Here is a 25,203-nt window from a genome sequence, read left to right on the forward strand (position 1 = left end):
ATGGCCACGGCCTCTACTCCCAGGCCAGAAGAGGAGGCCTCGCTCACCTCTCCCACCTCCTTGTCACCCCCTGGCAGCACCCACACGGGCCCTGGAAGCGGTGGGGGGCAGTTTGCTTCCGAGCACCCCCGGAGTGACAGGCCCGGCAGAAGGACCTCGAGACGGGCCTCCTGCAGCATGTCTGGCTGGCTCTCGGGTGTCCCGGCAGCTTGTCTCCTGAGGCTTTGGGGCAAGGGGACGCCCGAAGGACCATCCTGCCAGCACATGGGGAGCTTCAGGGTGGGGGGCTCAGGGCAAGCCCCCGGTGCCAGCTCAGTGCCCCTGCCTCGCTCCTGCACGCGGCCCGTGCTGTGAACCTGGGGGCAGCGAGGGCCTCTGGAAGGGGCGACCCTGCCTTGGCCACACTTTCACCAGGAGCCGGGACGCAGGGTGGGCCTGGGGAGCCAGCTCCTGCCCGGTACTGCCCGGACGCTCCTACAGACCCCGGAGCGGGCAGAGGGGGGAACCAGGCGGAGGAGTCCGGATCCCTGGCTCTTTCTGTATGACAACGTGAGATGTTTCTAGACAATTCTTAAAGGCACTCGGCCAAGTGCTGATTCAACCTACGGCCTCCGTGTCAGATGCTCTAACTAGCTCACAGGCGGGCGGTGGAGGCCATGTGCCGGCATAAGGCCTGCCTTCTGCTGACCCTCATGGCCACGAGGGGGCGGTTCCCGGGCTGGGGGAGCAATCCACTCCGGGGTCTGTTCCCCAAACGTGGACGCCAACAGCCCCTCCCCGCCTCAGCCCAGCTGCCCGTGCAGAGATAACGGTGCCTGCAGGCACCGTTCTCTCCATTATCGGAGGAAAGAGACACCCCGAAAATAGGCCACGGGAGAGACTACAGACTTTCCACAGGGGCAGTGCCACGTCCCCGGGCCACCAGGGACAACGCGCCGGAGCAGACGCCCCCAGCCTCCGGAGAGCGCCTCCCGCTGGCCAACCCAGCAGCATCAGGGAAAGAGCCCATGGATGCCCCCAGCACCAGCCCAGGGGCCGGAGGGCGGGCGGGCACCGGGCGGGCATGGGGCCAAGCGCTCGGGAGTGTCCCGAGTTCACACCAGGACGTCTGTGCTCCTCCCTGTCAAAGCCCCTGAGGAAACCCTGGCTTGTGAGACAGCTTGGGGCTGGTCCCCTAAAAAAGGAGGTTAGAACCAGGGAGCCCCACAAGGCCCCCCCACCCGCCAGGCGCTGGTCTCGGCCAGGTGCACTGCCTCCCCCGCAGGCCTGGGGGGCGCTGAGACGCCGGGACAGCAGGGCGGCAAGGAGCCACGGGCCTCTCCCTGCACCACCCACCGGCGGCCCTGGGCTCTTGCCTGCCATGGCGCCATCGAGACCACGAGACAACCAGCAGGAAGGAACGGGGGCGGCTGCCGAGAAGCGCAAATAGAAAGGGGAACCTCGTCCGGGTCATACCCGCAGAGTCACAGCCTAACCCCGGCCCCCCACCCTGCCCCGGCCTGCACCAGGGGCTCAGCTAGTGTTCGCGGGGTTGAAGTGAGTTTGGGGGTACCCCGAGCCGTGGAGGCTGCACCTGGCTGTGTCAGGTGCTCCGTGGCCCGGCCGTCCCGAGGCGCCGGCCTCAGTGTCCTCATCTGGGCCACGGTCCCGGGATCGGGCCATGAGATGACGTCGTGAGCCCGGCGGGCCTGGCCAGAGGAGGCCACGCTGCGGAGGCCACACAAGCTGACCTCGGGCTCCCGTTGTTTTCGGGTCCGGGAGCGTTCGTTCCCATGACCTCACCGGGAAGGCCCCTCCTCTGGAGGGAGGGGTGGGAACAGCTTGAGCCATCAGGGCCCGGCCGTTTGGGCCAAGAACGAGGATCGGGAATCGGATGTCAGCCAGGCTGGAGGCACGTGGGGCGGCCCCTGGAGCATGTGGGGGGGCCCTGCTGTGACCCCAAATCGTCCCTCCACCCTGGGGCGTGAGGTCGGCCGCCACCCCACTCCTGAGTCCCCGGGCGGGAGCTGCGGGGAGGGGCTCCGGCGCTCTCAGCCTGTTCCGGGGGGGCCCTCACCTGGGTGTCGCTCCGCTCAGCTCCCCCTTTTCTGAGTGGAGGATGTTTTTGAAATATGACCCAGAAACAGGCAGGGAGCCCCACCTGCCGGCTCAGCCCAGTCCGTACCCTCCTGCCAGGGCCAGGCTTAGGTCATCCCCGGCAGAGCTCCAGGACGCTCGGCAGCACCAGGAACGATTTGATCCGGGTGCCGGGGCCGGCCCATGACCTCACCAGGCTGTCGGCTGTTTGGGAAAATAACGGCTTTCACATGGCAACAGCCCCGTCCTCGACACGGGCTCCAGGCAGGCAGGACCCACGGTGAGGGGGGGTGATGTCACGCCCACACCCCAAGGATCAAGTCCCTGAGTCGGGTCCCTCCGTCCACGCACGTGCCCAAAGGTGACCGAGCCCGAGGTCCCCTGCCGGGGTGCAGGTCAGGCCCGGAGCTCACGCCCCGGAGGGCAGGGTCCAGGCGCCACCCGTCCTGGGGCCCCGCAGCCTGGCCTCCTGCTGGGCGTGAGCACCACGGCCACCTGCCCCTGGCCTTGGCCGAGTCTGCTCACACCTGGGGGCGGGGCTCCAGGCGTGGACACGGGCTGCCCGCTGCTGCCCCCGGGACCAGCCAGCAAGCAGGCTCGGAGGGCTGAGGCCCGGGCCCTGGACGTACCTCCTACAAAGCCTCATCTGGCCTCCACCCAGATGGCCAGGCAAGGGCCTGACCTGCTGGACTGTCCAGGGCTCCAGCCCTGCACGTGCATGGCACAGTGCTCACAACCTCGGCCAGGCCCCTCACCCTCAGGGAGCCGAGAGGCCACCAGGCCCACCGCTCCCCTACAGCCCAAGGGGAGTCCTCAAGGCTCCGGGAGTGGGGAGGGGCTGGCCACCCTCAGGGACAGGGCCCGTGAGCCCCTGTCCTCCCACCACGTCAGGACTCCCCAGGGCCTTCCTACCCAAGGGGGGATCCGGGGACAAGCCCCCGCCTTCCAGAGTGGCCGGTGAACGTGTGTCCCAGGCTTCCCTCAGCCACACCCACACAGGGTCCCACACGCGGGAAAGCCCAGGGTCGGGGAGCAACCTCGGGCGGCGGGAGGGCCTGGCTGTGCCCCAGCCGGGCCGAGTGTCTCGGCCGCCACAGCTCTGGGCGCGGACGCAGCCTGCGCAGGAGCCGCGGGGGCGCCTGTGTGCTGTGCCGGCCCGAGGCGCCACCACAGAGGCGCAGGTGGGAGGCGCAGGGTGGCCGGCCGCTCGCCTTCCCGCAGAAAGCAGTGGCGGGAGCATCGCACAGGTCAAGGGTCGCCGAAGACAGCCCTGAGCCCACCCGCACGGGGCCGTCCCGAGCCCGGCTCCCGGCAGTGCTCATGGGACCAGGGCAGAGAGCCCAGAGCCCCCCGCAGGCTCCCCAGCGCCGCCTCTCCTGCAGGCAGGAGGTGGGCCACGAGGGTGTGGGCCACGAGGGTGTGCTGGCAGGCGGGCGGGCCAGCGCTCACGCCAGGCTTCCCGGGGGGCTGGGAGAGCCTGCCGCTCAGGGGGCCTCTCCCCACCGGACCCCTCCTCTGCACCAGCTCTGTTCACCATGGAAAGACCCCCCGAGTGAGCTGTGGACACGCTGCCCCTGCAGGCAACTGATCTGTCTTTAAACACTTCCCCCGAAGACATAAGCACCCCCCTGGGCCTCCTGGAGGAAAAGCGGGTGCCCCGGGCTCAGTGGGTGCGGGCACAGCTCCCCACAGTCCCTGCTGGGAGGGGCCTGCGTGGTCCGGGGGACCAGGGGGTGCCAGTGAGCTCCCAGGAGGGTGGCCCTGCACACTGCCCCTGCTGGGGGAGGTGGTGCCTCCCCGACCTGGAACCCCCTTTGGGTGGTGGTGCCCCTCTGAGAGAGAGGACCAGGGCTGCCCCCCTCTCAGCACGGGGGCCCTGGGGAAGCGCATTCCAGGAGTCTTTTCACCCCCCAAAGACAAGCACAAGTGCCCCCCTGGGGCCACTGCTTCCAGCCGGAGGGGGCCGGCACCCGGAGGAGAGCTGGCACTTCCGCGAGGGGCCAGGGGCCGGGCCTTCGGCTCCCCTCACACTGTCCAGCCCGGCGCCTGCACCGACCCGGTGGGCAGAGGCGGACTGGACCCTGGCGGTGGGCAGGTGTGGCCTCCTGAGGGTCCCGTCTGTGCAGGGCGGTGGCACCTTCTCAGTGGGGGGCACTCCCGGCCCTGGCCTGCAGGTGCCCCGGGGTGGGGAAGGGCCTGCTCAGTGCACCCCAGACACCCTGTCACCCCCACCTCCCAGCGGGCTCTGCTGGGGAGGGAGGGGGCTCCGCTCCACTGGCTGGGCCGTGTGGGGAGCCTGGAGCTCCCGGGGAGGGGCCTGGGGCCGGCAGAGCGGGGCAGGGCAGGGACCAGGGGAAGGGGCGGGATGCGCCTCCGGGTGTGGCCAGGAGGGAGGCTGCGGGCGCCCGGGGCGGGGCGGGCCGGGAGCTGGACGGGGCGCTGGACGGGGCGCTGGACGGGGGGCTGGACGGGGCGCTCCCGCGCGGCCCCTCCCCGCGCCCTGGCCGTGCGCCTCCTCCCCTCGCACCCCTGCCGCGGCCGTCCCCTCCCCCCGCGCCCCCCCCCCCCCCGCGGCAGGGCGCGCCCCTCTCCCCCCCCAAGCGGCGGGGCGCGCCGGCAGGGGGCGCGGGGCGGGGTTCTGCGCCCATAAGGGCCGCCCGCCGCCCGCCCGCCGCGCCGCCGCCGCCCCATGGCCCGCGCCCGCCTGCTGCTCGCCTGCGCGGGGCTGCTGGCCGCCGCCGCCCGCCCGGCCGCCCCCGAGCCCCGCGCGCCGCCCCGGAACGCGCTGCCCGCGGGCCCCGCCGCCCGCCCGCCGGTGAGAGGCGCCGCCCGACGGGAGGGCCGGGGCGGGGAGACGCGGCCCGGCCGCCCCGCCCCCCGCAGCGCCCCTGGAGAGACCGAGGCGCCTCCGCCGGCGGGCGCTGGGGCCGGGGCGCCCTGACGGGACCCGCGCGCGGGGTCGCTCCGCGGGGTGAGGGGCCGGCGGGAGGCGCCGCGCGCCCTGCTCGGGTCCCCGGGCCCCCACCCCGCGCCTGCCCTGGGCTGCGCCGAGCCGCCCTCCCAGCCGGCGGCCGGGGCGGGGGGCTCCTGTCCCGCGGGGCGCCGCCAGCTGGGCCTGAGCGCCTCTCCCCGCCCCGCAGCCGAGGCCGGAGGGGGGGAGCAGGGCCCCGGCAGTGGGGAGCAGGGCCCGTTGCCCAGGGAGATGTGGGGGTGCCCGGACAGGGCCGGGACACTGCAGGCCTGTCTCCCGTGGATCCCAGTTTCTTGCCAGAGGGGACGCCCCTGCCCCACAGCGCACGGTGGGGGAGGCCCCAGGCCCGCGGGTGTCTGGGGGCCCCCAGGAGGGCAGGACCACCAGGCTGAGCTGAGCTCCAGGCTTCCCGCAGCCCCCCGGCGCCCACAGCCTCAGCCAAGCCTCCTTTCCCGCTGGCAGCCTGGCCGGGAGCCCAGGAATCCAAGCCCAGTGGGCCAGAGGCCTCTGCCCGCACGGTGCCCCGGGACTGCCCTCGGTGGGGGCAGGATGGGGAGCGGGCAGGGGAGTGGGCATTTCTGGAACTGGCAGTGCCCTTGCGTGGGCCAGGCTTCCTAGGAGCCCTGAGAGGAGCAGCTCAGTCCCCACGAGGGACCGGAGCTGGGGCAACTCTGTGCCCGGCCGGCCTGTACGCCGCTGGCAGCCCTGGGGTCCCCAATAATCCTGAGCCCCTGTGGGTCCTGGTGACTCCCTGGAGGGTGCTCACGGGGCTCCGGCGCAGCGGGTTGGAGAGGCCCGGTGGCCCAGCCGCGGCCTCGCCCCCACTTCCTCTGCCCAGGCCCTTCCCGGCAGGTGCAGCCGCTCCCAGGGCTCGCCGCCGAGCGCCAGGACACCTGTGTGAGAGCCGGGGCCGGGGGCGCCGAGGCCGGCCATGTGCCGTGACCGCCGTGGCCTGTGTTCCAGGAGCCCAGCGCCCAGCGAGCGCGCGTCGACCCCCGGGACGCCTGGATGCTCTTCGTCAGGCAGAGCAACAAGGGCGCCAATGGCAAGACGGCGGGCAGAGGCAGGGCCAAGAAGCTCAAGGTGAGCAGAGAGCAGGGGGGGTGTGCGGGGGGGGGGGTCCCCCTTCGCGTGTGCCTGGGGGGATCTGAGCGAGGGCCTGCACCTGCAAGCTCCCCTGGGCCCCAGCCTCAGCGCCCGCCCCGGCCAGGCCCCGCCCCTGCATAGCCTGAGCATCTCCCGCAGACCCTCGCCCTCCGCCGGGGGCCGGAGGTCACAGAAAATGCCAAGCTGGGGGCCCAGGCAGCCCTGAGCTTGGGGGCTGGCTGTTCTCTCCACTTGTCCTGCACCCCTAGAGTGCCAGGCAGCCCGTTGCTCCCCACTTTGTCTTGCCTCTGCATAACTGCGTGGGAGTACACTCAGGAGCCAGGCTGCAGGGGCCTGCAGCAGCCTGAGTGGGCCACTGACCTGCTCCCCAGTGGGCAGGGAACATGGGGCGTGGAGGCGGTGGGGTGACCACTTGCAGCCTTGGGCCTGGCCAGGGCCCTGGTCCCCACAGCTCTCTTGCCGCGAGCCCAAAGAAAGCACCGTGTCCTCTGGGGGGGAGCGGTGGGTCAAGGCGGGGCCTTCTGCATGAGGTTGGGGTGAGTTCACCGCAAGGGCTGACCTCCGGCCCCTGGAGACCCAGGAGAGTCCATCTGAGGAGTCTGAGGCCCTGGCGGCTGGCCTCCCCCCTGGAGGTGAAGGGGAGCCCCTCTCACCTTAGTGCAAGAGTCAAAGAGGGTGCAGCTGGCACTGGCCTGCCTGCAGAAGTGTCCTCACTGTGCGGATTCCCGTCCAGCTTGGCCTGCCAGGGCCCCCAGGGCCCCCCGGGCCCCCGGGCCCCCGGGCCCCATCATCCCCATGGAGGTCCTGCTGAAGGAGTTCAAGCTGCTGCTGCAAGGTAGGGATCTGCCCCCGCTTGGCACACCCCCAAGTGCGCAGCGCCCAAGGAGGCCTGCCCAGCCGACCAGGGCCATGGCTGGGGCTGGGAGGGGTGCAGTGGACTGGGAAGGTGGACTTGGCCACTCGAGGTCCAGAAGGAGCTCCAGGACCAGCACCCACGCCCCAGCCGGGAGTCAGGAGCTCCCCGAAGGCTCCTCTGACTGCCATGAGGACACCCTGGAGATGAGGCTCACCCCAGTTACACCAACACCCCCATAGTGCCCCCCACCCCGGCGCCTGCCTCCTCCGGCGTGGCACAGCAGGGGGTGGGTACGGCTGGCCGGCGGCCCTGGGCTGCTGACCTCAGCTAATGTGTGATGACCCCGGGCGCCCCCGGCCTCGCGGTCACTGTGCTGACACCACCTACGCCCCGAAGGCCCGGGCTGCGCCCAGCGTAGCCACGGCCGATCTTCCCCAAATGACAGGCTGGCTCGCGGGCCAGGGCTGCTGCCATGAGCGTGTGGAGGGGCCGGGGGGCGGGGGCGCTGGTGCAGGACTGGGTGTCGCGGGGCTCGGCCTTGGGCTTGGGCCCCGAGAGTCCCGGCGACCCGCGCGGGGCCCCAGGACGGGGCGCTGGGCCGGGCTGGGGGCGGCGGGCGGGGCGCGCGGCCACGGCTCCTCTGTGCCAGGCGCGGTGCGGCAGCGCGAGCGCGCCCCGGGCCCGGCCGCCGCCCGGGAGGCCCTCGAGGCGGGGCGCGGGCCGGCGCTGCTGGCCCCCCCGGCCCCCGGCCCCCGGCCCCCGGGGGCCCGCGGCGCGTCGAGGCCGCCTTCCTCTGCCGCCTGCGCCGGGACGCGTCGGTGGAGCGGCGCGCGCTGCACGAGCTGGGCGCCTTCTACCTGGTGAGGCCGGCGGGCGGCGGGCGGCGGGGGGCGGGGGCCCCGTGACCGCTCGGCCCCGGTGACCGGTGACCGCCCCGGCCCCCAGCCCGACGCCCAGGGCGCCTTCCGCCGCGGCCCGGGCCTGGACCTGACCAGCGGCCGCTACTCGGCGCCCGTCGCGGGCTTCTACGCGCTCGCCGCCTCGCTGCACGTGGGTGAGGCCCGCGCCCGGGCTGGGGGGGCCCGACGCGCGCCGGCCCTGACCGCGCCCCGCCTCCCGCGCAGAGCTCGGGGAGCCGCCCCGCCGCCGGGGCCCCGCGCGCCCCCGGGACCGCCTGCGCCTGCTCATCTGCATCCAGTCCCGCTGCCGGAGCCACGCGTGAGTGCGCCCCGCCCCGGCCCCGGCCCCGGGCGCCCCGGCGGCCCCTCCTCGCGGTCCTGCCCGGGCCCCGGGGGCACCGGCGCGCCCCGCCCCGCCCCGCAGGCTCCAGGCCGGCCCTTCCCGGAGGACCCGCCCCAGGCGCCCTCGGAGGCCTCGGGAGCTCTCCGCGCCCGCCGGTCCGCCCCCGCCCGGGGAGCGCCCTCAGGCTGCCCTGCGCCAGCCTGCAGGAAACAGGCTCCGAGCCCGGCCCCGCGGGCCTCGCGCCGGCCGGGACCCCTCCCGGCAGACAGGCCTGCGCTCAGCTCCCCCAGCGCTGGGCCCGCAGGCTTTGCCCGGCACCCTGTGGGCCACGCGGGCTGCGAGGGTGCGTGGGAGCGGGTGGGGAGCTGCTGCAGTGGGCGCAGCCTGTCCTGCCCTTGGCAGTGCTCTGGAGGCGGCCGTGGGCCTGGAGAGCAGCGGCGAGCTCTTCACCCTCTCGGCCAGCGGCGTCCTGTACCTGCAGGTGTGTGGGGCGCCTGGGCGGGGAGGGCGCTGGGCGGCCCTCAGACTCAGCCGGGGCGGGCCGGGGCGCCGGGGAGGGGGGATACTGCTTCCTACACAAAACCCTAAGTGACCGCCTCTCCAGCGCGCGGGCACTGGGCAAGTGGTGAGAAATTCGGGTCACAGTGGGGTTTCCTAGGAAGCGCCCTGACCTGCAGCATGGACCCCGCCGCTCCGTGGCACGACCATGCGGCCGCTCTGGGCGCGGCGTCAGCCCCCTACTCACCTGGCGATGCTGGGGTGCCGCCGCTGCCTGCTCTCCCCGCCAGGGGCTGGGCTCAGCGCTCAGGGCTCCCAGGCCAACTGGCCCCCGGCTCCGCGGCGGTCACTGGAGGCCTGGCATCACCTGCTGTGTGACGCCAAGGTCACGCTGCCCATCTGGGTCTTTAGAAAGATTCTGCATTCTGGGGTGCCCAGGGAGCGCTGACCAGCCAGGCCTGAGTACTGGCCAGGGTATCTGCCGGAGGCGGGGCAGGGCTGGGGAAGGAGCGTTTCTAGCCCAGGCCCAGAAGCCTGCTCCACCCTGGGGCCCCGACCGGGCCCTGCGCAGGGGGTCTCCCCACTCAGGGGCTGTAGGGAGCCGTCCCCGGGGGGAGGGGGCTGGGAGACAGGGGTGCGGCTTTGGGGGTGAGGCCGCCACGCCCTGGCTCCCTGCCTGCAGACCGGCCAGTACGCCTCCATCTTCCTGGACAACGCCAGCGGCTCCTCGCTCACCGTGCGCGGCGGCTCCCACTTCAGCGCCGTCCTCCTGGGCGTGTGAGTGGCCACCAGGCCTTGGTCTCGCTGCCGGGGAAGCGAGCTCCGGGCAGCACTGGAGGGACAGGCCACATGCAGGAAGAAGCCAGTGGAGCTGCCCAACCTGGCCACCACGGGCAGCCCCACAGCCAGAAGCGGCTTCAGGACGCCAACCCTGGGGGCACCTGCTGGACGTTGTCGGGGAGGCTGCCTAGTGGGGGGCGGTAGGGCCCTTGCCAAGTCAGGCCTCCAGGCCCCACTGGGCTGCTTACCTGGCCGGCCTCAGCTGCTCTCTGCTCTCTGGGGCCCAGCCTAGTGTTCCTGTGACTGACCACTGGGGCGCCAGCCCACTGGGCGGGGGGAACATCCCACTGAGGGCCCAGTGCATGGGGGAGGGGCACCCCGAGGGGGCTGAGCCTCAAGGCCAGGCGGGCTTGATAGAGCGAAGCTGCCACGGCCCACGTCCTGCCTGCTCCTCCTCCAGCTATGCCTCGGGCCGGCCCAAGGACAGCGGGGGAACCTAGGCCGGCTTCCAGGAGCCTCCCGAGTGTTGATGCTCAAGTTCATCCGCAGTTCCGGGTGGGGGTGCTCTCTGTGGCACCGGCCCTTCCCCCCCCCACCCCAGGGCCCACCCGTCAGATGGAAGACCTAGAACATCCCTGCAGCGCACAGGCAGCCGGCCCTGCCCACCCATCTGCACAGATGGTCAGGGGCGCCCCACGACAGGCCAGCTCCTGACGCCCACCCCTGCCCGGCGGCCCCGCCAGCCCTGGGCTCTCCAGAGCCTCTTCTCCTGGGGGATGGCGGCCCCCAGCTTGGCCGGTGCAGAGCAGGAGCTGGTCTCGGGAGGGCAGGGGCCCCCGGGAGCTGGGGTGTCAGCCTGCACACACGTCTCCGGGGGACAGGTCTACCCCAGAGCAGTGGTCCCTCTAGCAGGGATTTCGCCCGACCCCCACGCCACACGCAGGGCAGCCCCCCCTGCTTCAGGAAGCGGCCCTCGCCCCACAGGCAGGTCAGCACCTCCCTCCAGGCGGCCCCTCGTGCCCTGGCCAGGTCCGGCGCCCATTCTCAGTAGGCCTGGCCCCCCCCCGGCGGGAAGTGTGGGCTGGCTGCGCCCTGCCTGCCCGGGCTCCCGATGAGGGTGGGCCTGGGGAGCGCCCTGTGTATCTGGGGGGCCGAGGTGCCTCACGGAAGTTATCTTTTACCCTGGAACAGCCGCAGACCTCCCATTCCCCCGTCCTAAGTATTATGTAGCGGTTGCGACATATTTATTGTACCTGGCCGGGCGGGATGTAGTTATGTGACGGGGAGAATCGCGCGCGGTGACTGTACAAGTTGTGACAATAAAAAGGGCAGAGCTGGGAAACTCCTAACCACTGGGCCGGGCTCAGGACGGTGTGAAGGAGAGGTGGGGTGGGGTGGCGGCCAGCCCCTGGGGACCTCAGACCCCATGACTCAGATGGGGGCTCCCAGGGACGCTGCCCCCCGAGCCAAGGCCGCCCGCTCTGGGACAGTGGCACTGGGGGACTCGGGGGGTGTCACAGACCAAGGCCTGGCTTGCTGGAGGAAGCTGTCCGCGGGCTCGGCTGTCCTGGCCTCCGCCTCTGCGGCGCTGCGTGCTTTTCTCAGAGGTGCCTCCCTGTGCAGTCAGACCCCAGAAACAGAAGCAGCTCTGCTGGGGGGCTGGCGTGTGGGACAGCCCCTCCCAGGGACCGCTGAGGGGCCAGCCCGCTAGCCGAGGTGACAGGCGCTAAGACCCTGGGCAGGTCCAGCAAACACCCAAGCAGCTTCTTCAAGGCAAATTTCTAGACTCTTACATCATCGCAGGACATCACACAGCCAGGAGCTGCTTCCCCAAGACTAGCTGGCGAGGTGGGGAGCACCATCTCCCAGGAGCCTGGGGGCACTTTCAGGGGTGCTGTGGGGAGCTGGCCTGCTTTTCTCCCTCGAACAGAAAAGCGCCTGCTCCATGCAGCCCTTCACGCACAGCCCCAGTGCGAGCCGGCCCGGAGGCCATGCTGAACAGCAGCCCAGCTGCTCCCACGGTCTCACGTGACACCCGGGAGCCAGGGCTGAAACCCAGAACCGTGGTTCTCCCCACAGCCTCGGCCACTTGCACCCCGGGTGCGTGGAATCAGAACGCGAGGTCCAGCTGTTCTGAGGGTGGGCCAGACGCACAGCGCTAGAGGCACAGTGTGTCCAGTGGCACCTGCAGGGGACCACGTGCCGGTCGGTGGCTCGTTACACAACCACAGGGCCAGGCCCTTCTGGGAGGGAAGGACACCAGAGCGCAGCCGTCGGCTCCGGCCCGGCCCATCTGGCTGCGCAGGTCCCCGCAGGGCAGCAGCGGTGCGTGCGCTCCAGAGGGCGACACTGCAGGCCACGCGCAGGCTGCACTCCCAAGCCAGGCCTCTAACCAGGACGGGCTCTGCACAGCCCCCGCAAACACGGCCTCTGCAGGCCAAGAGAGGCGCTAAGTGCAGTAAGGCAAAAGGACTAGAAAAAAGAAAACCCTTTATTTACACCGGAGCCCAGGGCGCGCAGAGCGGACGTGCTGGGCACTCACTCCTGCGCCGGCTCCGCCCCTCAGCGCCCGACCCGCACCAGCATCACCGTGACGTTGTCGGCGGAGCCCCGCTGCACCGCCTTGCTGGCCAGCCTGTTGCAGGCAGCCTCGTAGCGGGCATCGATGGCCGGTTTCCCCTCCCGGCTCTGGATCTTCTCGTCCTGGAGGGCAGGACAGTGCGGTGAGCAGGCACGCAGCCCCAGCCCGCCTGCCCCGCAACAGTCCCCAGGTCTATGCCATGGGCCCAGGGAGGCCGGGAACCTGGCACGGCCCCGGCCTGCGGGCACCTGCTCAACCTGGCAGTGCCCGGGAGTGCACACAGGCCTGGCTCTCGGACCCAAGAGGCCCCGGCAAGTGGCCTGGCCTGGCCAGCACCTGGGGGGCACAGGGGCTGCCCACCCACACCCCCGGGCACAAGGGAAGGTGGCAGGACTGCCTCGTTGAGACCCAGGCGAGCTGGAACGGGCATCCCCGGCAGCCGTCTCACCTCCAGGCAGGAGAGGATGAAGTTCACAGCTTCTTCTGGGGTGAAGACCTTGAAGAGCCCATCACAGGCCAGCAAGATGAACCTGCAGTGTGGGGCCAGAACACAAGCGGCTCAGCGGCGGACCCGGCCGAACGGCCTGATGGGACACACCTGTGCATGTGCGAGGCTGACCCACAGGGCGCAGCAGACTCTGTGCCCCGCTGCCCCCTCAGCAGTGGATTTCAGCGGATCTGCCTGTTCTGCTCCCCACTGTGCTCTGGGGAGTCCTCTCACCCCGCACCTCTGGCCTGCACCCCAGCTCTTGTAGCATAAATAAATAAATCTTAAAAAAGAAAAAACAAAACCCTCCGCGATGGTCTGACCTAAGGGGACCTCAGCGTCCTGTGCACCGAGCAGCAGACTCAGGCCCTCGTCTGCCCCGCCTGAACAGAGCCCGGCGCCCCCTCTGCCAGAAGCCCCCCCTGCTCATCAGGGTCGCCTCCCTGGCCATCCCCACGCACAGCAGCGGGTGGAAGCCCCCACCCCCTGCGCTCCCCGACCAGGCCGAAAACAACACCGCCCCCCAACACCACCGAGACCAGCTGTCCCCGCCCTCAGGCCGGCTTCGCGGGAGACAGGCCCGGACCACAGGTGGCGATTACCTGTCGTTGGGGGTCAGCTGGCAGCGCCTGATGTCTGGCACGGAGGTGACCCCGCAGCGCTTGTACTGCCCGTCCCCGATGGAGCGGGACACCTCCAGCACTCCCAAGACTCGCCCGTCCCTGAAATGAGGGGGACACGCAGACGTCACCGCAGAGACCCCTGCAGGGCCGCGGGCTCGGGGCTAAAGCAGAGAACGGGGCAGAGAACGATGCAACTAGGGCCACGATCCACAGCTGGAGGCACAGGGGTTTGGCCTGGGCTGGGTCCAGCAGTGCAGGGAGCCAGTGCTCCGCACAGCACCGCACCTGCCTGCCGTTTCCAGGTGCGGGCAACACCCCGGGGTGGGGGCGACGGCAGGCTCAGCTGGGGTGCCAGTGCCGGGCTTCGAGGACCCAGAACACCCTGGTGTGACCTCGGGCAGCCTCGTTCACAATGAGCCTCAGCCCCTGCTGGGGAAGCTGGGAGCGCCCACCGGCAGGTGTGTTTGGCAACCCCAGAACTGCACGGGTGGCTACACGTGGCAGGAAGTCCTTGCTGGGGCACCGGCGTGCAGCCAGAAGCAGCCCGGCCTCCCCGCAGACAGCCGTGCCGCCGCATGGTGTGTTATGGAGACCACAGCAGAGCAGCCAACACGCAGAGCCGAAGGTGGCTGGAGGGCCCCTGCGCCCCAGAGCGCCCTGCACAGGCAGCTTAGGGCTGCCCCGCCCCACACCCGCTGGTTCTGGGGAGCCTCTGGCCTCTGCTCGGCAGGTCTATGCCGTGGGCCCAGGGAGGCCGGGAACCTGGCACGGCCCCCAGCCTGAGAGCACCCGCTCAACTTGGCAGTGCCTGGGAGTGCACACGGGCCTGGCTCTCGGACCCAGGAGGCCCCGGCGAGTGGCCTGGCCTGGCCGGCACCCGTGCACCACTAGGACCGCACGTGCCCCCCCGACTGGGGGCCAGAGACCGTCCTTGCTGGGCCGGGATGAAGCCCACACAGGCGCCCACCACGCCCCCCGCGGGAAACAGCCGGCCCCACCACCGCCGCGGAGAGCCCACAGGGCGCAGACGCAAGCGTGGATGTGTTTTGTCAGAGGGTCAACACACAAGGATGAGGGGACAGACGTGAAAGCCTCTCCCAAACACGCTTTTTATTTAATTTAGATATTTACCACGTAAAAGAGTTTTTTGGTTTTTAAGTTGTGACAGAAACTATGACTTACTGGGCCTCCCTGGTGGCGCAAGGGGTTGAGCGCCGCACTATGAAGCATCCGCAGCCTCTGCAGCACGAGTTCCATCCCTGGCTGGCCAGGGAGCAACCCACATGGCACAGCAGACCCCTCCTGCCTCCCTGCTGCTCCCCTCAGCAGTGTACTTTGGTCCATCTGCCTGTTCTGTTCCCTGGGGAATCCTCTCACCCCTGCATCTCTGGCCTGCACCCCAGCTCTTGCGTGCATACATAAATAAATCTTTAAAAAAAAAAAAAGAGGGCCTCCCCAGTGGCGCAGCGGTTGAGTGCTGGGTAGTGAAGCTGCCCGAAGCCTCTGCGGCGCTGGTTCGATCCCCGGAGGGTCCCACATGGCGCGCAGACCTCTCCTGCCGCCCGCTGCTCCCCTCAGCAGTGTCCTTCGGTCCTTCTGCCTGCTCTGCTCCCCGCTCTGGCTCTGGTGGATTCTCTCACCCTCCCGCACTTCTGACTGTACCCAGTGCTTGCATAAATAAATAAATAAATCTTTAAAAATAAATAAACAAACTCGTGCCTGAGTGGTGTTTGTGAGCTTGACCCTTGCCGGATCCGGCCTCCCAGCACCAGGTGCTTCAAAGGCCAAGGCAGAGTATCCACGGGCGCAGGCCAGCCCGAGCGGTGCCCATCACCCACAGGCCCATCTGAGGTGACAGCACAGCACAGATGCCGCAGCTCTGATCCGACCAGAGCAGCCAGCAGAGGAAGCCCCTGCACCAGGGAGCAAGGAGGGGGGAGGTGGGCAGGGAGGCGTGGTTGCGGCGATGCGGACCCCAAGGGGTGGCCCCCTTACTCTGCAAGCTGGCACGGAATTAAACACCTAGCCTCCTTCCGGGGAGAAGCTGGTTGGCCCCCACCGTGGAGGAAAGCCTTTCTAGCAGGCCTGAGGGTCCCGGAGGACGCGGAGCACTAGCTGGAGGGCGGCAGGAAGCGCGGCGGCCCCAGGCGCCAAGGCCCGTCTCCCCAGCCCACCCACTGCTTCCCAGCAGGCGTGTCCTTTCCCTGGGTCAGCTTCGCTGCAGAGACCGTGCGCACCGATGCCGTGAGGGACGACCAGGTGCGTAACAGCTCCCGTCAAATATTTCCGCTAAGAAACGTTTGCTCTGAACCCGAAGAAGCCTGTGGGCCCAACCTCCCGTTTGTGGGCACACGTGCCAACCTCGCATCCAGGACCATGGAAACATGGCCTGAGTCACACACAGGGGCCGCCAAGCTCAGGCTGGGGCTGCCGACACAGCGGCCAGTGCGGGGAGCCTGTCTGCACCCCACCCCGTGCTCAAGGTGAACAGGAGGCCAACGGGACCCTGGTCTGCAGTGAAGACGCTCTGGGGGTGGGGGCGGGGGGCTGTGTGGAACCCAGGGATCCACCTCAGGCACCATGTGCAAGGAGCGTGCCAGTACCGCAGCCTCGCCCGCCGCAGCACAAGCCCGGCAAAGGCCGACCACTGGCACATTCAAAACGTTGCTAGTAGGAAGGGGGTGGGGGGTGGCGGTGCAGAAACCGGGCCACGGCGCAGGCAGGAGGAGCGTGCCCGCCTGCACATCCGGCTGGCACCCTCTCCCCTGATGGGCGCGCCCGGGAGCACTCACGGCCTGGAACTGGCACAAGGTGGACTGGGACGAAGCACAGGCCATGCCCGGGTGTCACCACCCCAAGGGGTCAGGCAAGAAGGCAGAAGCTGAGTGTCTGCAGAAAAGCCGCAGAGCTCACAGGCCCCCACGCCCGGGCGCAAGCGCCACAGCAGTGCTGGGGGCCGCCCCCAAGACCATAATTGGGACCAAAGTCCTCCTGCCGCCAGGGGGCCCCTGAGCGCCCCAGGAGCGGCTGCCCTGCGGCAGAGGTCCCGGGCCACACCCAGCCTGCCCCCCCACCCCCCCACCCCCGATGAATAAGAGGCACAGCCACCCTGCCAGGACCAGGCAGTGGTGCGCGGCTGCTTCTCTCGGCCCCGCAGAAGCAACATCTCAGGCCACTCTAGGACGTGAACCAGGAACACCCAGTCAGATGCCACCAGTGGTGACTTTGGGCAGAATCTGCTGCGGTGAGCAAGGACACAGCCAGCAGCGCCTCAGCAGGGCAGAGGGCGGCCCAGCGAGCGGCCGTCCACACGAGGGGTGCCCAGGAGCCCGGCCACGGGCCACCGCCGGCTCAACTCGAGGCCCTGAGAGAGCACTGCGCATGTGCCCGAACCCGGGCTGGGCTCCCTCCCTCTGCAAGTGCAGAGGCTCATTCCTCATCCGCCCTGCCCCGCATGGACACACAGCGCTCACCCTGCTGGCCAGGCCAGAACTCCACCCGCCTCCGTGGGAGCCAGCAGAGCCGGGAAAGCTCCGCCTGCCCGTACCTGACGTTGCCCCCTGCCTTCTGGATCCTCATGCGCTCCTCGTACTGCGTGGGGTTATGCTCTCTGCTGAGGCTTAAGGCCGTGTGCTTCTGGCTCTCCTCGTTGTAACGACACAGGATGGCCTGGGAGGATGGAAACAGCAGAAAAGGTGAGGTTCGGGCACCAAGACGAGGGCCTGAGCCAGCCTCTGGCTGACCAGCAGGTGCTCAGAGGCTCAGCAGCGGGCCGCGTCACACAGCACAGGGCCTGCAGAAGCAGCCGCAGGGAGAGGAGCCCGCCAGTGCCCCCTCCAGGCTGCCGCCACCCTCTCCCAGAGAGCAGGGAGGTCCCAGAGTGGCCACCCCCGAGTCTAGCGTGCCGGCCACGCGGTGCGCAGGCCTCAGTGAACTGTCTCTGCAGAGGAAGCCGGGCCGGGGGAAGCCTTGTGCTCAGGCGCTTGGCGGGCCCGGGACTCGAGTCTGCGCCTGACTACACAGTCTGCGCTCAGCAGTTTTACTCAGGCTGCTGTGAAGCCGTCTGGGCTGACCCCCACCTATCGGGGACAGTCCACGCTGCGAACTCCACCGGGTGGACCTCCAGGGACATTTGCTGCCGTGCCCCAGGGACTGGACCCACCTCACGGCAGGGGAATGACCGCCCAGGAGGGTGGGGCGGGGCAGAGCCCTCCAAGTCTGAAGCTGCTGCTGGAGGGGAGGGCGGCCAGCAGGGGGCAGGAGGTGCTGGCAGAGGGCGGCAGGCGCTCACCCGCGGGGGCCGGCTGGGCCGGAGAGCTGCCCGCCAGCTAAGGCGTCCCCACGGCGGCGATGGGACATGGTGCCACCAGCGGGGACGCTGGGCTGGACAAACACCACACCACCCTGCTCTTCCCAGGTGCAGCTTTGCAGTTTTGAGACCGAAATGACTTTGAGGGCAGGGGCTACTGCCTTTATCCGCCACGTCTGAGGTCAGAGAAACGAAGTCAAGGCTGTGATGCCACGTGCGGGCGACCAGGCTCTGGCCCACAGCGCCGGGCAGACGCGCGCACACAGGGCGACGACGGGCAGACGGCCAGGGCGGTAAAGCACAAGACGCCAGTCACGTGACCACCCAGACCCCAGGCTGCAGCAAGCCCCGCAGCCGGCGCCCGTCGGGGCGTGGCCCCCAGCGCAGCTGCCCGAGCGGGCGGGCGCATACCCTGCTGTCTCCCAGGTTGGCGATGTACAGAACGTTGTCCACAGCCAGGACGCAGGTGGCCGTGGACCCGTCTTTCCAGGCAGGCTTCCTGGGGAAACAGACCAGACAGAGTCACCCCTGCACCCGCACTGGGCCGCCGAGCTGACGGGTGGGGGGACACTGTGAAACGCCCGGGTCCCCAGAGCTCGCTTCTCCCGCGCGGAGCAGGGTGACCGCGACAGGCTCATGCCCTGCCGGAGCTGCAGGCAGCCGGAGCGGCGGGGCTCCACGCGCGCCCCCCACCCGCGGCCCCACTTACTGGCTCGAAGCTTGCTTGAGGAACTCCTCGTCCGTGTGCTTGAACGTGTCCAAAAGGCACCTCTTCACGGTCTTCTCCACGCTGACCACGTCGCCTGTGGCAGCAGGAACAGGGGAGGCGCGTCCTTACCGGGAAGGCGGCCCCCCAGCGCCGCTGTGGCTTGGCCACCTTGCCAGCTGCTGCCTGAGCACACTGGCCACCTGCCCTCCCTTGTGCGAGGGGCACCGGAGTCTGGGCGTCTCCCTGGCGACATCCCCCACCCCCACGCACCTTCCCCAGGGGCCCTCCCGGAGACACCAGGCCCTGGCCCCAGGCCCACCCTGCTCCTGCAGCCGCCGCGGCCGGACTGGGAGAGCCCCAGACAGCGCACCCGTTCCCAGAGGCGAGGGACGCGCGCCCAGTCTCACCTTTAGGAAATTTCCTGATTAAGTTTTGATGCAAATTCTGAGCAGCAAATTTTGAGGCTCGAATTCCTCCATGGCCATCAAAAACAGCAAAATAGGAAACCCGTGTGCTGGAAGGAGGAGGTCAGAGTCGAGACCCTCACAGAAGCCCGCGCCTCCGAAGGCTTCCAGGCTTCACCTCAAACGGTGACAGTAATTAAGAGGAAGCCCCACTGGTCAGAACCCGCCACCTCGCCACAGACGGAAAGACGGGCCGTTAACCGAGACACGCTTAAGTAACTTCCGGGGCATTTTAAAACTACACATTGAAAACTCACGTTTCAAAAATCAGGCTCTGCTAACTAACACCGGCTTTCCCACTGGTGAAACACCAACACACAGAACCTTCTCCTCTCTTAGCCAGACGAGCTTTACCCCTAACACACCGGCGAGGCGCCCGGCCACACCGACCTGAAGACCGCCCAGCTGTCCCGTCCCCAGCCCCCTCTCGTTTTGCCAGAAGAGTCACCAGACAGGGCCTCCCCGGTGGTGCAGCGGGTTGAGCGCAGCGCTGTGGAGCTGTCCGCAGCCTCTGCAGCGCCTATTCGATTCCCGGCCGGCCGGGGAGATGCCCACATAGCACGGCAGACCCCTCCTGTCTCCCCGCCGCTCCCCTCAGCAGTGTCTCCGGTCTATCTGCCTGTTCTGTTCCCCGCTCTGTCTCTGGTGAATCCTCTCACCCCTGCACCTCTGGCCTGTACCCCAGTGCTTGTATAAATAAATAAATCATAAAAAAAACTGGAAAAAAAAAGTAAATTATTAAAAAAAAAAGTCACAAGACAGAGGACGGCAGATGATAAACTCGCCCAAGAAGGAAAGAACAAAATGCCCACGGGAAGGGACGTACTCTGCAGAGCTGCTCGTTTCCCTAACGCTTCTGGATCTCCTCCTCAATCTGGGACACCGAGTTTTAACTTGGGACGCGCCGAGTTGTAAAAAAACAAGGTCCACGTGACCTAAACCGCAGGACGCCAGAAGCATCAGCGCTGCCGGGCCAGCCCTGAAGGCCGCCTAGCGGCTCTGGAGCCCGCCTCAGGCTTCACTCTCAGCATGGGGTGGGGGGTGGGGGGCCCGGCGCCCGAGCAGTGGTGGGAGCCGTGCCAGTGCCGGCCCAGGCCCAGGCCCAGCCTTCCTCATGACTGGAGGCGGCCGGCTCTCCCCCGCAGCACCCCGAGGCCCCGCTGGGCGCTTAGCCACTGGTCTCATCCTAGTTCCCAGACATTTGCAGGGAACTTCTATCTTCCTTCCCATTGATGCCATTTCTGCTCTCGCTCTCCCTGGTGGCCACACTGCTCCCTCTGGGAGGAGAGGGCCGCATGAAGGCCCGCCCGTGGGGAGCCACCTTCCGGCCGGCAGGGCTGGCCACCTTGGCAGACTGCGAGCCTCGGCTGGGGCTGTCTTGTGTGCTGGAGGCTCCTCAGCAGCGCCCCGGCCCCCAGGCAGAAACCCCAGGTACGCGCCCTCTGGGGAGAGGCCGGAGAGTCGGCCAGTCAGCGGACACCACCAGTGGGGACAGGCGGCTGGCGGCCCGTGTCAGCCCCCCGGGAACCCCCAGAGACTGACACCACCGGCCGGCTGGGGTGGACACTCACATGAGGGAGGACGGGGGGCCGCACTCCTCCGTGATGTCGTTCAGGATGACGTGGGCGTCCTGCATCTCCTCCCGCTCGCCCTTCCGCTCGGCCACGTAGCCTTTCAGACCAAAGACGGCTGCGGATGCTGAGGGGAGGAACGGAGCCAATACAAAACTGTGCCCTCCCCAGCAGCCCCGGCCGAGCAAGCAGAGGGGCTGCGGCTGCTTCGCTCAGCGGCCCTTGTGGGCGCGCACACAAGCTGGCCCGGCCCTCCCAGAGCCGACGCGGGACAGGCGGCCTCGGGCCGCACAGCAGAGAGCAGAGAGAGCAGGCAGCAGAGGCCTCGAGCAGCAGGGCCGGGGCGTGCAGCTCCCCAAGGGAGGAGGACTGAACCCCAGGGAGGAGCGATAGTCTAGTCTTGCCAATAATTTTAATGCGACAGGTAAATGCCTACTTTAGAGAAATGCAAGTAAGCGGTTTCCCCAAACGCCCATCAGACTCCCTGGAAACGTCTCCCAGCAGCTAGAGCTGACGAAGGAGCGGCCGAGGGAGCCGACTCAAGCTGCAGCAGGACGGGAGTGAGGACCCCGTCCGGGTGGAGACCCGTGGGCCTGGTGGGCAGACTAGGCCTAGCCCCTCTGACACTGGGCACCTGCTGACGGGTGGCTGCTCTGGCCTGGAGGCCGGAACCAGCCGGCTGCGGGTGGGCGCTCTCCGCAGAGCCCAGGGGCCTGTCCCTTGTTGCCGTGCCCACAGCGCTCGGCCAGGTGGCCGGCAGGGCCGTGGAGGCCACTGCTTTTCCTTAGCTGATACTCTGTGCCCTCCCAGCCTCTCTGGCAAGTACAGAGCCGGCTGCAAGTTCCAGCTGCTTTTCCAGCTCTTTAGGGAACAGCCGCTGAGCTGCTCGGGGTTTCAGGTGCTGGTCAACAGGTGGTCAACAGAGGCGGGAAGGCAGGTGGCCGGCTGGTCCTGTGCCTCCCACCGCGACAGACGCTGAGTAACAAGTGCCCAGGACCCGTGGCCCTGGGGACGACCAGGCTTCCCAACTGCCCGAGGGTAGGGCCAGAGACGTGCACGCAGTGTAGAGCGGAAGGAAGCAGAGGTAAACCCGGGCAGTGTTTGCGCCAAGAGAAGCTGCCCGCACCTTAACCGCGGGCATGAAAAGGGGGCAGCAGCCCCGGGAAGCGGAGCTGGGCGCTCAGGCGGTTCTGAATAGGAGATCTAGTACATTTGTTTTCAAACTGTCTGAAAACCTTTACAAACTTTCTTTTCCCCAAGCTCTTCGCTGCCATTCTTCTCTTCTTCGGAGGTTTTTCTCTTGGCTCCTTTCCCTTCATTCTTTGCCGTCTGGGATAGCGAAGTCTCAAGAGAACCTGGAAGGAAAGCAGAAGCCAGCAGAACACAGCTGGAGGCGCGGACACGAGCGCCCTGACCCCCCGCCCAGTGCTGAGACAGGCCGGCGGCGACCGGGACGCGGCGCCGGCTCGGAGGGCGGGAGCGCGTGGGCTGAGACCGGGCCTCCTCCGGCCCCACGGGCAGCCCGCAGAGGCCTCTCAGCAGTGAAAACGCCCGTCTGTGTTTGGGCTCCCGCACAGACAGGTTTCACAGCCACAGGCCCTTCTTTATAAAGCTTCCCCAATCTGCACCGGGACATGGCCTTGCCTTGAACGGGTTCAAGAATAAGTTCAAGAACAACTGCCAAGAAGACTCACGTGAGGTAAATATCAGGCTTTAAGAAGTTGTGTCCTGAAAGGCAGAAGAGGCTGCCGGCCACTCCCACAGAGGGGGTCCCTGTACCCCGGTCAGGACCGGGCACTTGAGGTTGGAATCCCCACGCCACCTCTCAGAAGAGGGGTGCCCCTGAGGCAAGCTGGTTAGCCCGGCAGCCTCTGCGCCTTCATCCACAATGTGGAGGCCAGCTAGGCCTTCAGGGGCTGGGCGGAGATGGACGGGGACAGGTGTGCAAGGCACGGGGCTGGTTCCTGGTCCGCCAGCCGCCCGATAAACACGACCTGAGCGCATTGCACTGAGGTAGCAAAGCACAGGGCCCCTCCCTCAGGTCCTCCCTGGCAGACAGCTCTGCGTACAGGAACAGGAAGGAAACGCCTCCTCCCCAAAGAGTCAACTCCCCACCGTGACCCTCACACACATGCCCCGGCCCCTCGACAGGTGCGTGGCCTCCGATGTCAGCCGCCCGCCCTGTCACTGGTTGTGATCCAGTTTTCCCAACGTGTACGGAAGAGAAACCTCCCTTTCTTTTAAAGTGCAAAACAAGAAACGATGAAAGTTTTGTTACTGACTTCTGACTGAGTCACGCGAGAGCCAGTGGCCACGGGCTGTCCGTGAAACCCACTCTTAACTGGGACTTACTTTCTGGCCTAGAATGTAGTCAATTTTCATAAGGTTCTTGCCTGCTTGAGAAGAACCTACTTCTCAAGAAATTCAAAATATTAAATGCAAGACTGGATTCTATATTCAAAATAAACCAAAGCTGCCAAACGTTCTAATAATGGTGCTGGAATCTTCTAAGTTGTTACTAGTTTTTTCTTGTCTTTTGCTCTATGGCTAACCGAGATGTAGCTACTTTGAAATCGTCCTTTTATTAAATTTGTTAAAAGGCCTGTCTGCACATATTAATTCCCATAATAAAGAAGAACACTGTATTTATTGGAAAGGTTTTAGGCTAAAATGAATGAGATTGCATGGATCCGCAGCTCCGAAAAACCTTCCAATTTTTATGTAAGAAAAGTATAATACTAATTCCAGCAACTTTATGGTAATGAGCTAATAATCCAAACAGCGCTCTTGAATAGCAGCATGTGCTCTGACAACAAAAGAAAGATTTTATGCCAGAAAATAAATGCTTGTGAAAAAAAGGCAGCCTGCATCCCCACGCCCCCCACCTTAGGGGAACCCTGGTGCGTTCTAGTGAGACAGGATAATAAGTTTGAATATGATAACCTAAAGGAAGCCGCTCTATTCCTTTATGCTTAACTGGGACATAAAAAGACAAGTCAGGGCCTCCCTGGTGGTGCAAAGGGTTAAGATGCAACCTATGAAGCTAACTGCAGCCACTGCAGCACGAGTTTGAGCCCCAGCCAGGGAGCAACCTACAGGGTGCAGCAGACCTCGCCTGTCTCCCCGCTGCTCCCCTCAGCAGTGTTTTAGTATATCCGCCTGTTCTGCTCCCCGCTCTCTCTGGGGAATCCTTTCACCCCCACAACTCTGGCCTGTACCCCTGTTCTTGTATGCATAAATAAATCTTAAAAAAAAAAAGTCAAACATTTACCAGAACGGGCAGAGCCAACGTTAATAGGCCTGATAAAAAGGAAAGCAAATCAGTCAAAGGCATCTTGAGAGCAAAGGGCTGACTAGAAAATAACTAAGATCTCGACTTTCAAGAAAATTCCTGCAGGGCCTCCCTGGTGGCGCAGGCGGTTGAGTGCAGCGCTGTGAAGCTGTCCGCAGCCTCTGCAGTGCTGGTTCCACCCCTGCCGGCCGTGGGGTAGCCCACACGGCGCGGCAGACCTCTCCTGTCTCACCCGCTGCTCCCCTCAGCAGGGTGTTTCAGTCAGTCTGCCTGTTCTGCTCCCCACTCTGCCTCTGGTGAATCCTCTCACCCCCCATACCTTTGGCTTGTACCCTGGCTCTTGTATAAATAAATAAATCTTAAAAGAAATAAAGATCATGTTCTTTAAAAAAAAAAAAAAAAAGAAAATTCCCACACATGATCTGCCCCAGTCTGTAAACTGGCATCACTCTGATTTCACTTCCTTATGAAGTTCTTTTTCATGTAACGGCATAAAACTGAAGACCTATTATTTGTATTTGTGGGTTCAGGATATTGAAGACACTAACTATTTTACATTTTCAGACACTTCTGGATACATCTCGGTCTGTCAGGAACATAAAAGGCAAACAAGAATAAGAGATGAGCATTTTTTAATTGTCAGTAACAAACTTCAAAGTAAATCACTACATTTGCAATTCCCAAAGTCTGCTGCAAGAAGCCGCCCTGGTGGTGCAGCGGTTGAGCGCTGGGTTGCGAAGCTGCCCGCAGCCTCTGCAGCACCGGTTCGATCCCTGGCCCCCGGCTGGCGAGGGTCCCACATGGCGCGCGACCTCTCCTGCCGCCCACTGCTCCCCTCAGCAGTGTACTTCGCTCCTTCTGCCTGCTCTGCTCCCCGCTCTGGCTCTGGTGAATTCCTCACTGTCCCCCGCTTCTGACTGTACCCAGTGCTTGTATAAATAAATAAATAAATAAATCTTTAAAAAAAAAAAAAAAAAAAGAAAAAGAAGCTGTACCACAAGCAGCAAAAACCCATCATCGAAGTGACTGGCTCGTGAGAATCTACACTGCCCCCCCCTCCTTGTCGTCCCAAGGCTCACGCTATGCTGTGCGCTGGCGTCACCAAGTCTGTTAAAGCTACAAATAAATGTCACGTAAGAGTAAACGTGGGTGATTGCCGTGAGCACCCTGACTCCCCAACCACTTACCTGAATCGCCGCTGCTGGCTGGTGGGAGATCATCAAAAAGCAAAGGTCCCCCCGGTCCTGAAACACAGTAGGACGCACCGTCAGCCCAGACCCCGGCCGGCAGGCCAGCAGCCCCCCCCCCGGGACGCCCGAGCAGGACGCCTGGAGACAGCCTGGACACGCGTGTGCATCCAGCGGCGGCGCCCACCGCAGCGCCTGACGCGTGGAAACCTATTTTCACTCCGAGGCCTATTGTTCCAAAGGAAGCAAAAATCTGCCTTCAAGAGTTAAATCTTATTCCAGCAGGTAAAACAGACACTTAAGAACCGGAGAAAACCGCTCAGCCATCCGCGCAGCGTCTCAGGGCTAGTGACCGGTGGCTTTTTCCGCCTTACCTGAGCCATGGATTCAAAACTTAAGACGGTCCAACGCCTACACATCTGTGCTGAGAGCGGGGGAGAGGGAGAAAGA

The 25,203-nt window shown here is 66.4% G+C and overlaps 2 protein-coding genes across 4 annotated transcripts in view; one reads left to right on the forward strand and one right to left on the reverse strand.

Moving 5' to 3' along the window:
- Window positions 1-14,081, forward strand: ERFE (erythroferrone). The gene is given in 13 exon segments (XM_037522175.2): window positions 1-100; window positions 2,176-2,356; window positions 3,943-4,135; window positions 4,838-4,891; window positions 6,011-6,130; window positions 6,888-6,921; window positions 6,924-6,989; window positions 7,660-7,772; window positions 7,775-7,870; window positions 7,956-8,064; window positions 8,135-8,228; window positions 8,655-8,733; window positions 9,433-14,081. Coding segments are annotated over 13 exon segments (1,338 nt in total). The 3' UTR covers window positions 9,532-14,081.
- ILKAP (ILK associated serine/threonine phosphatase) overlaps window positions 12,000-25,203 on the reverse strand; it is a 19,094-nt gene continuing 5,890 nt past the window's right edge. For 2 of the 3 annotated variants that reach the window (XM_037524278.1, XM_037524277.1), the window contains exons 3-12: window positions 24,754-24,810; window positions 21,510-21,629; window positions 20,275-20,401; window positions 18,647-18,753; window positions 18,240-18,333; window positions 17,942-18,029; window positions 16,769-16,890; window positions 13,201-13,320; window positions 12,560-12,641; window positions 12,000-12,233 (exon numbers count right to left, since the gene is read on the reverse strand). In XM_037524278.1, the coding sequence (XP_037380175.1) occupies window positions 12,093-12,233; window positions 12,560-12,641; window positions 13,201-13,320; window positions 16,769-16,890; window positions 17,942-18,029; window positions 18,240-18,333; window positions 18,647-18,753; window positions 20,275-20,401; window positions 21,510-21,629; window positions 24,754-24,810 (1,058 nt within the window). In that variant the 3' untranslated portion in view covers window positions 12,000-12,092. The remainder of the gene's footprint in view (window positions 12,234-12,559; window positions 12,642-13,200; window positions 13,321-16,768; window positions 16,891-17,941; window positions 18,030-18,239; window positions 18,334-18,646; window positions 18,754-20,274; window positions 20,402-21,509; window positions 21,630-24,753; window positions 24,811-25,203) is intronic. The other variant, XM_037524279.1, reaches the window with a different exon arrangement.

This window comes from Talpa occidentalis, unplaced genomic scaffold (genome assembly GCF_014898055.3).
Source record: "Talpa occidentalis isolate TD23 unplaced genomic scaffold, MPIMG_talOcc4v2.1 talOcc4.3, whole genome shotgun sequence".
Lineage (NCBI taxonomy): Eukaryota > Metazoa > Chordata > Mammalia > Eulipotyphla > Talpidae > Talpa > Talpa occidentalis.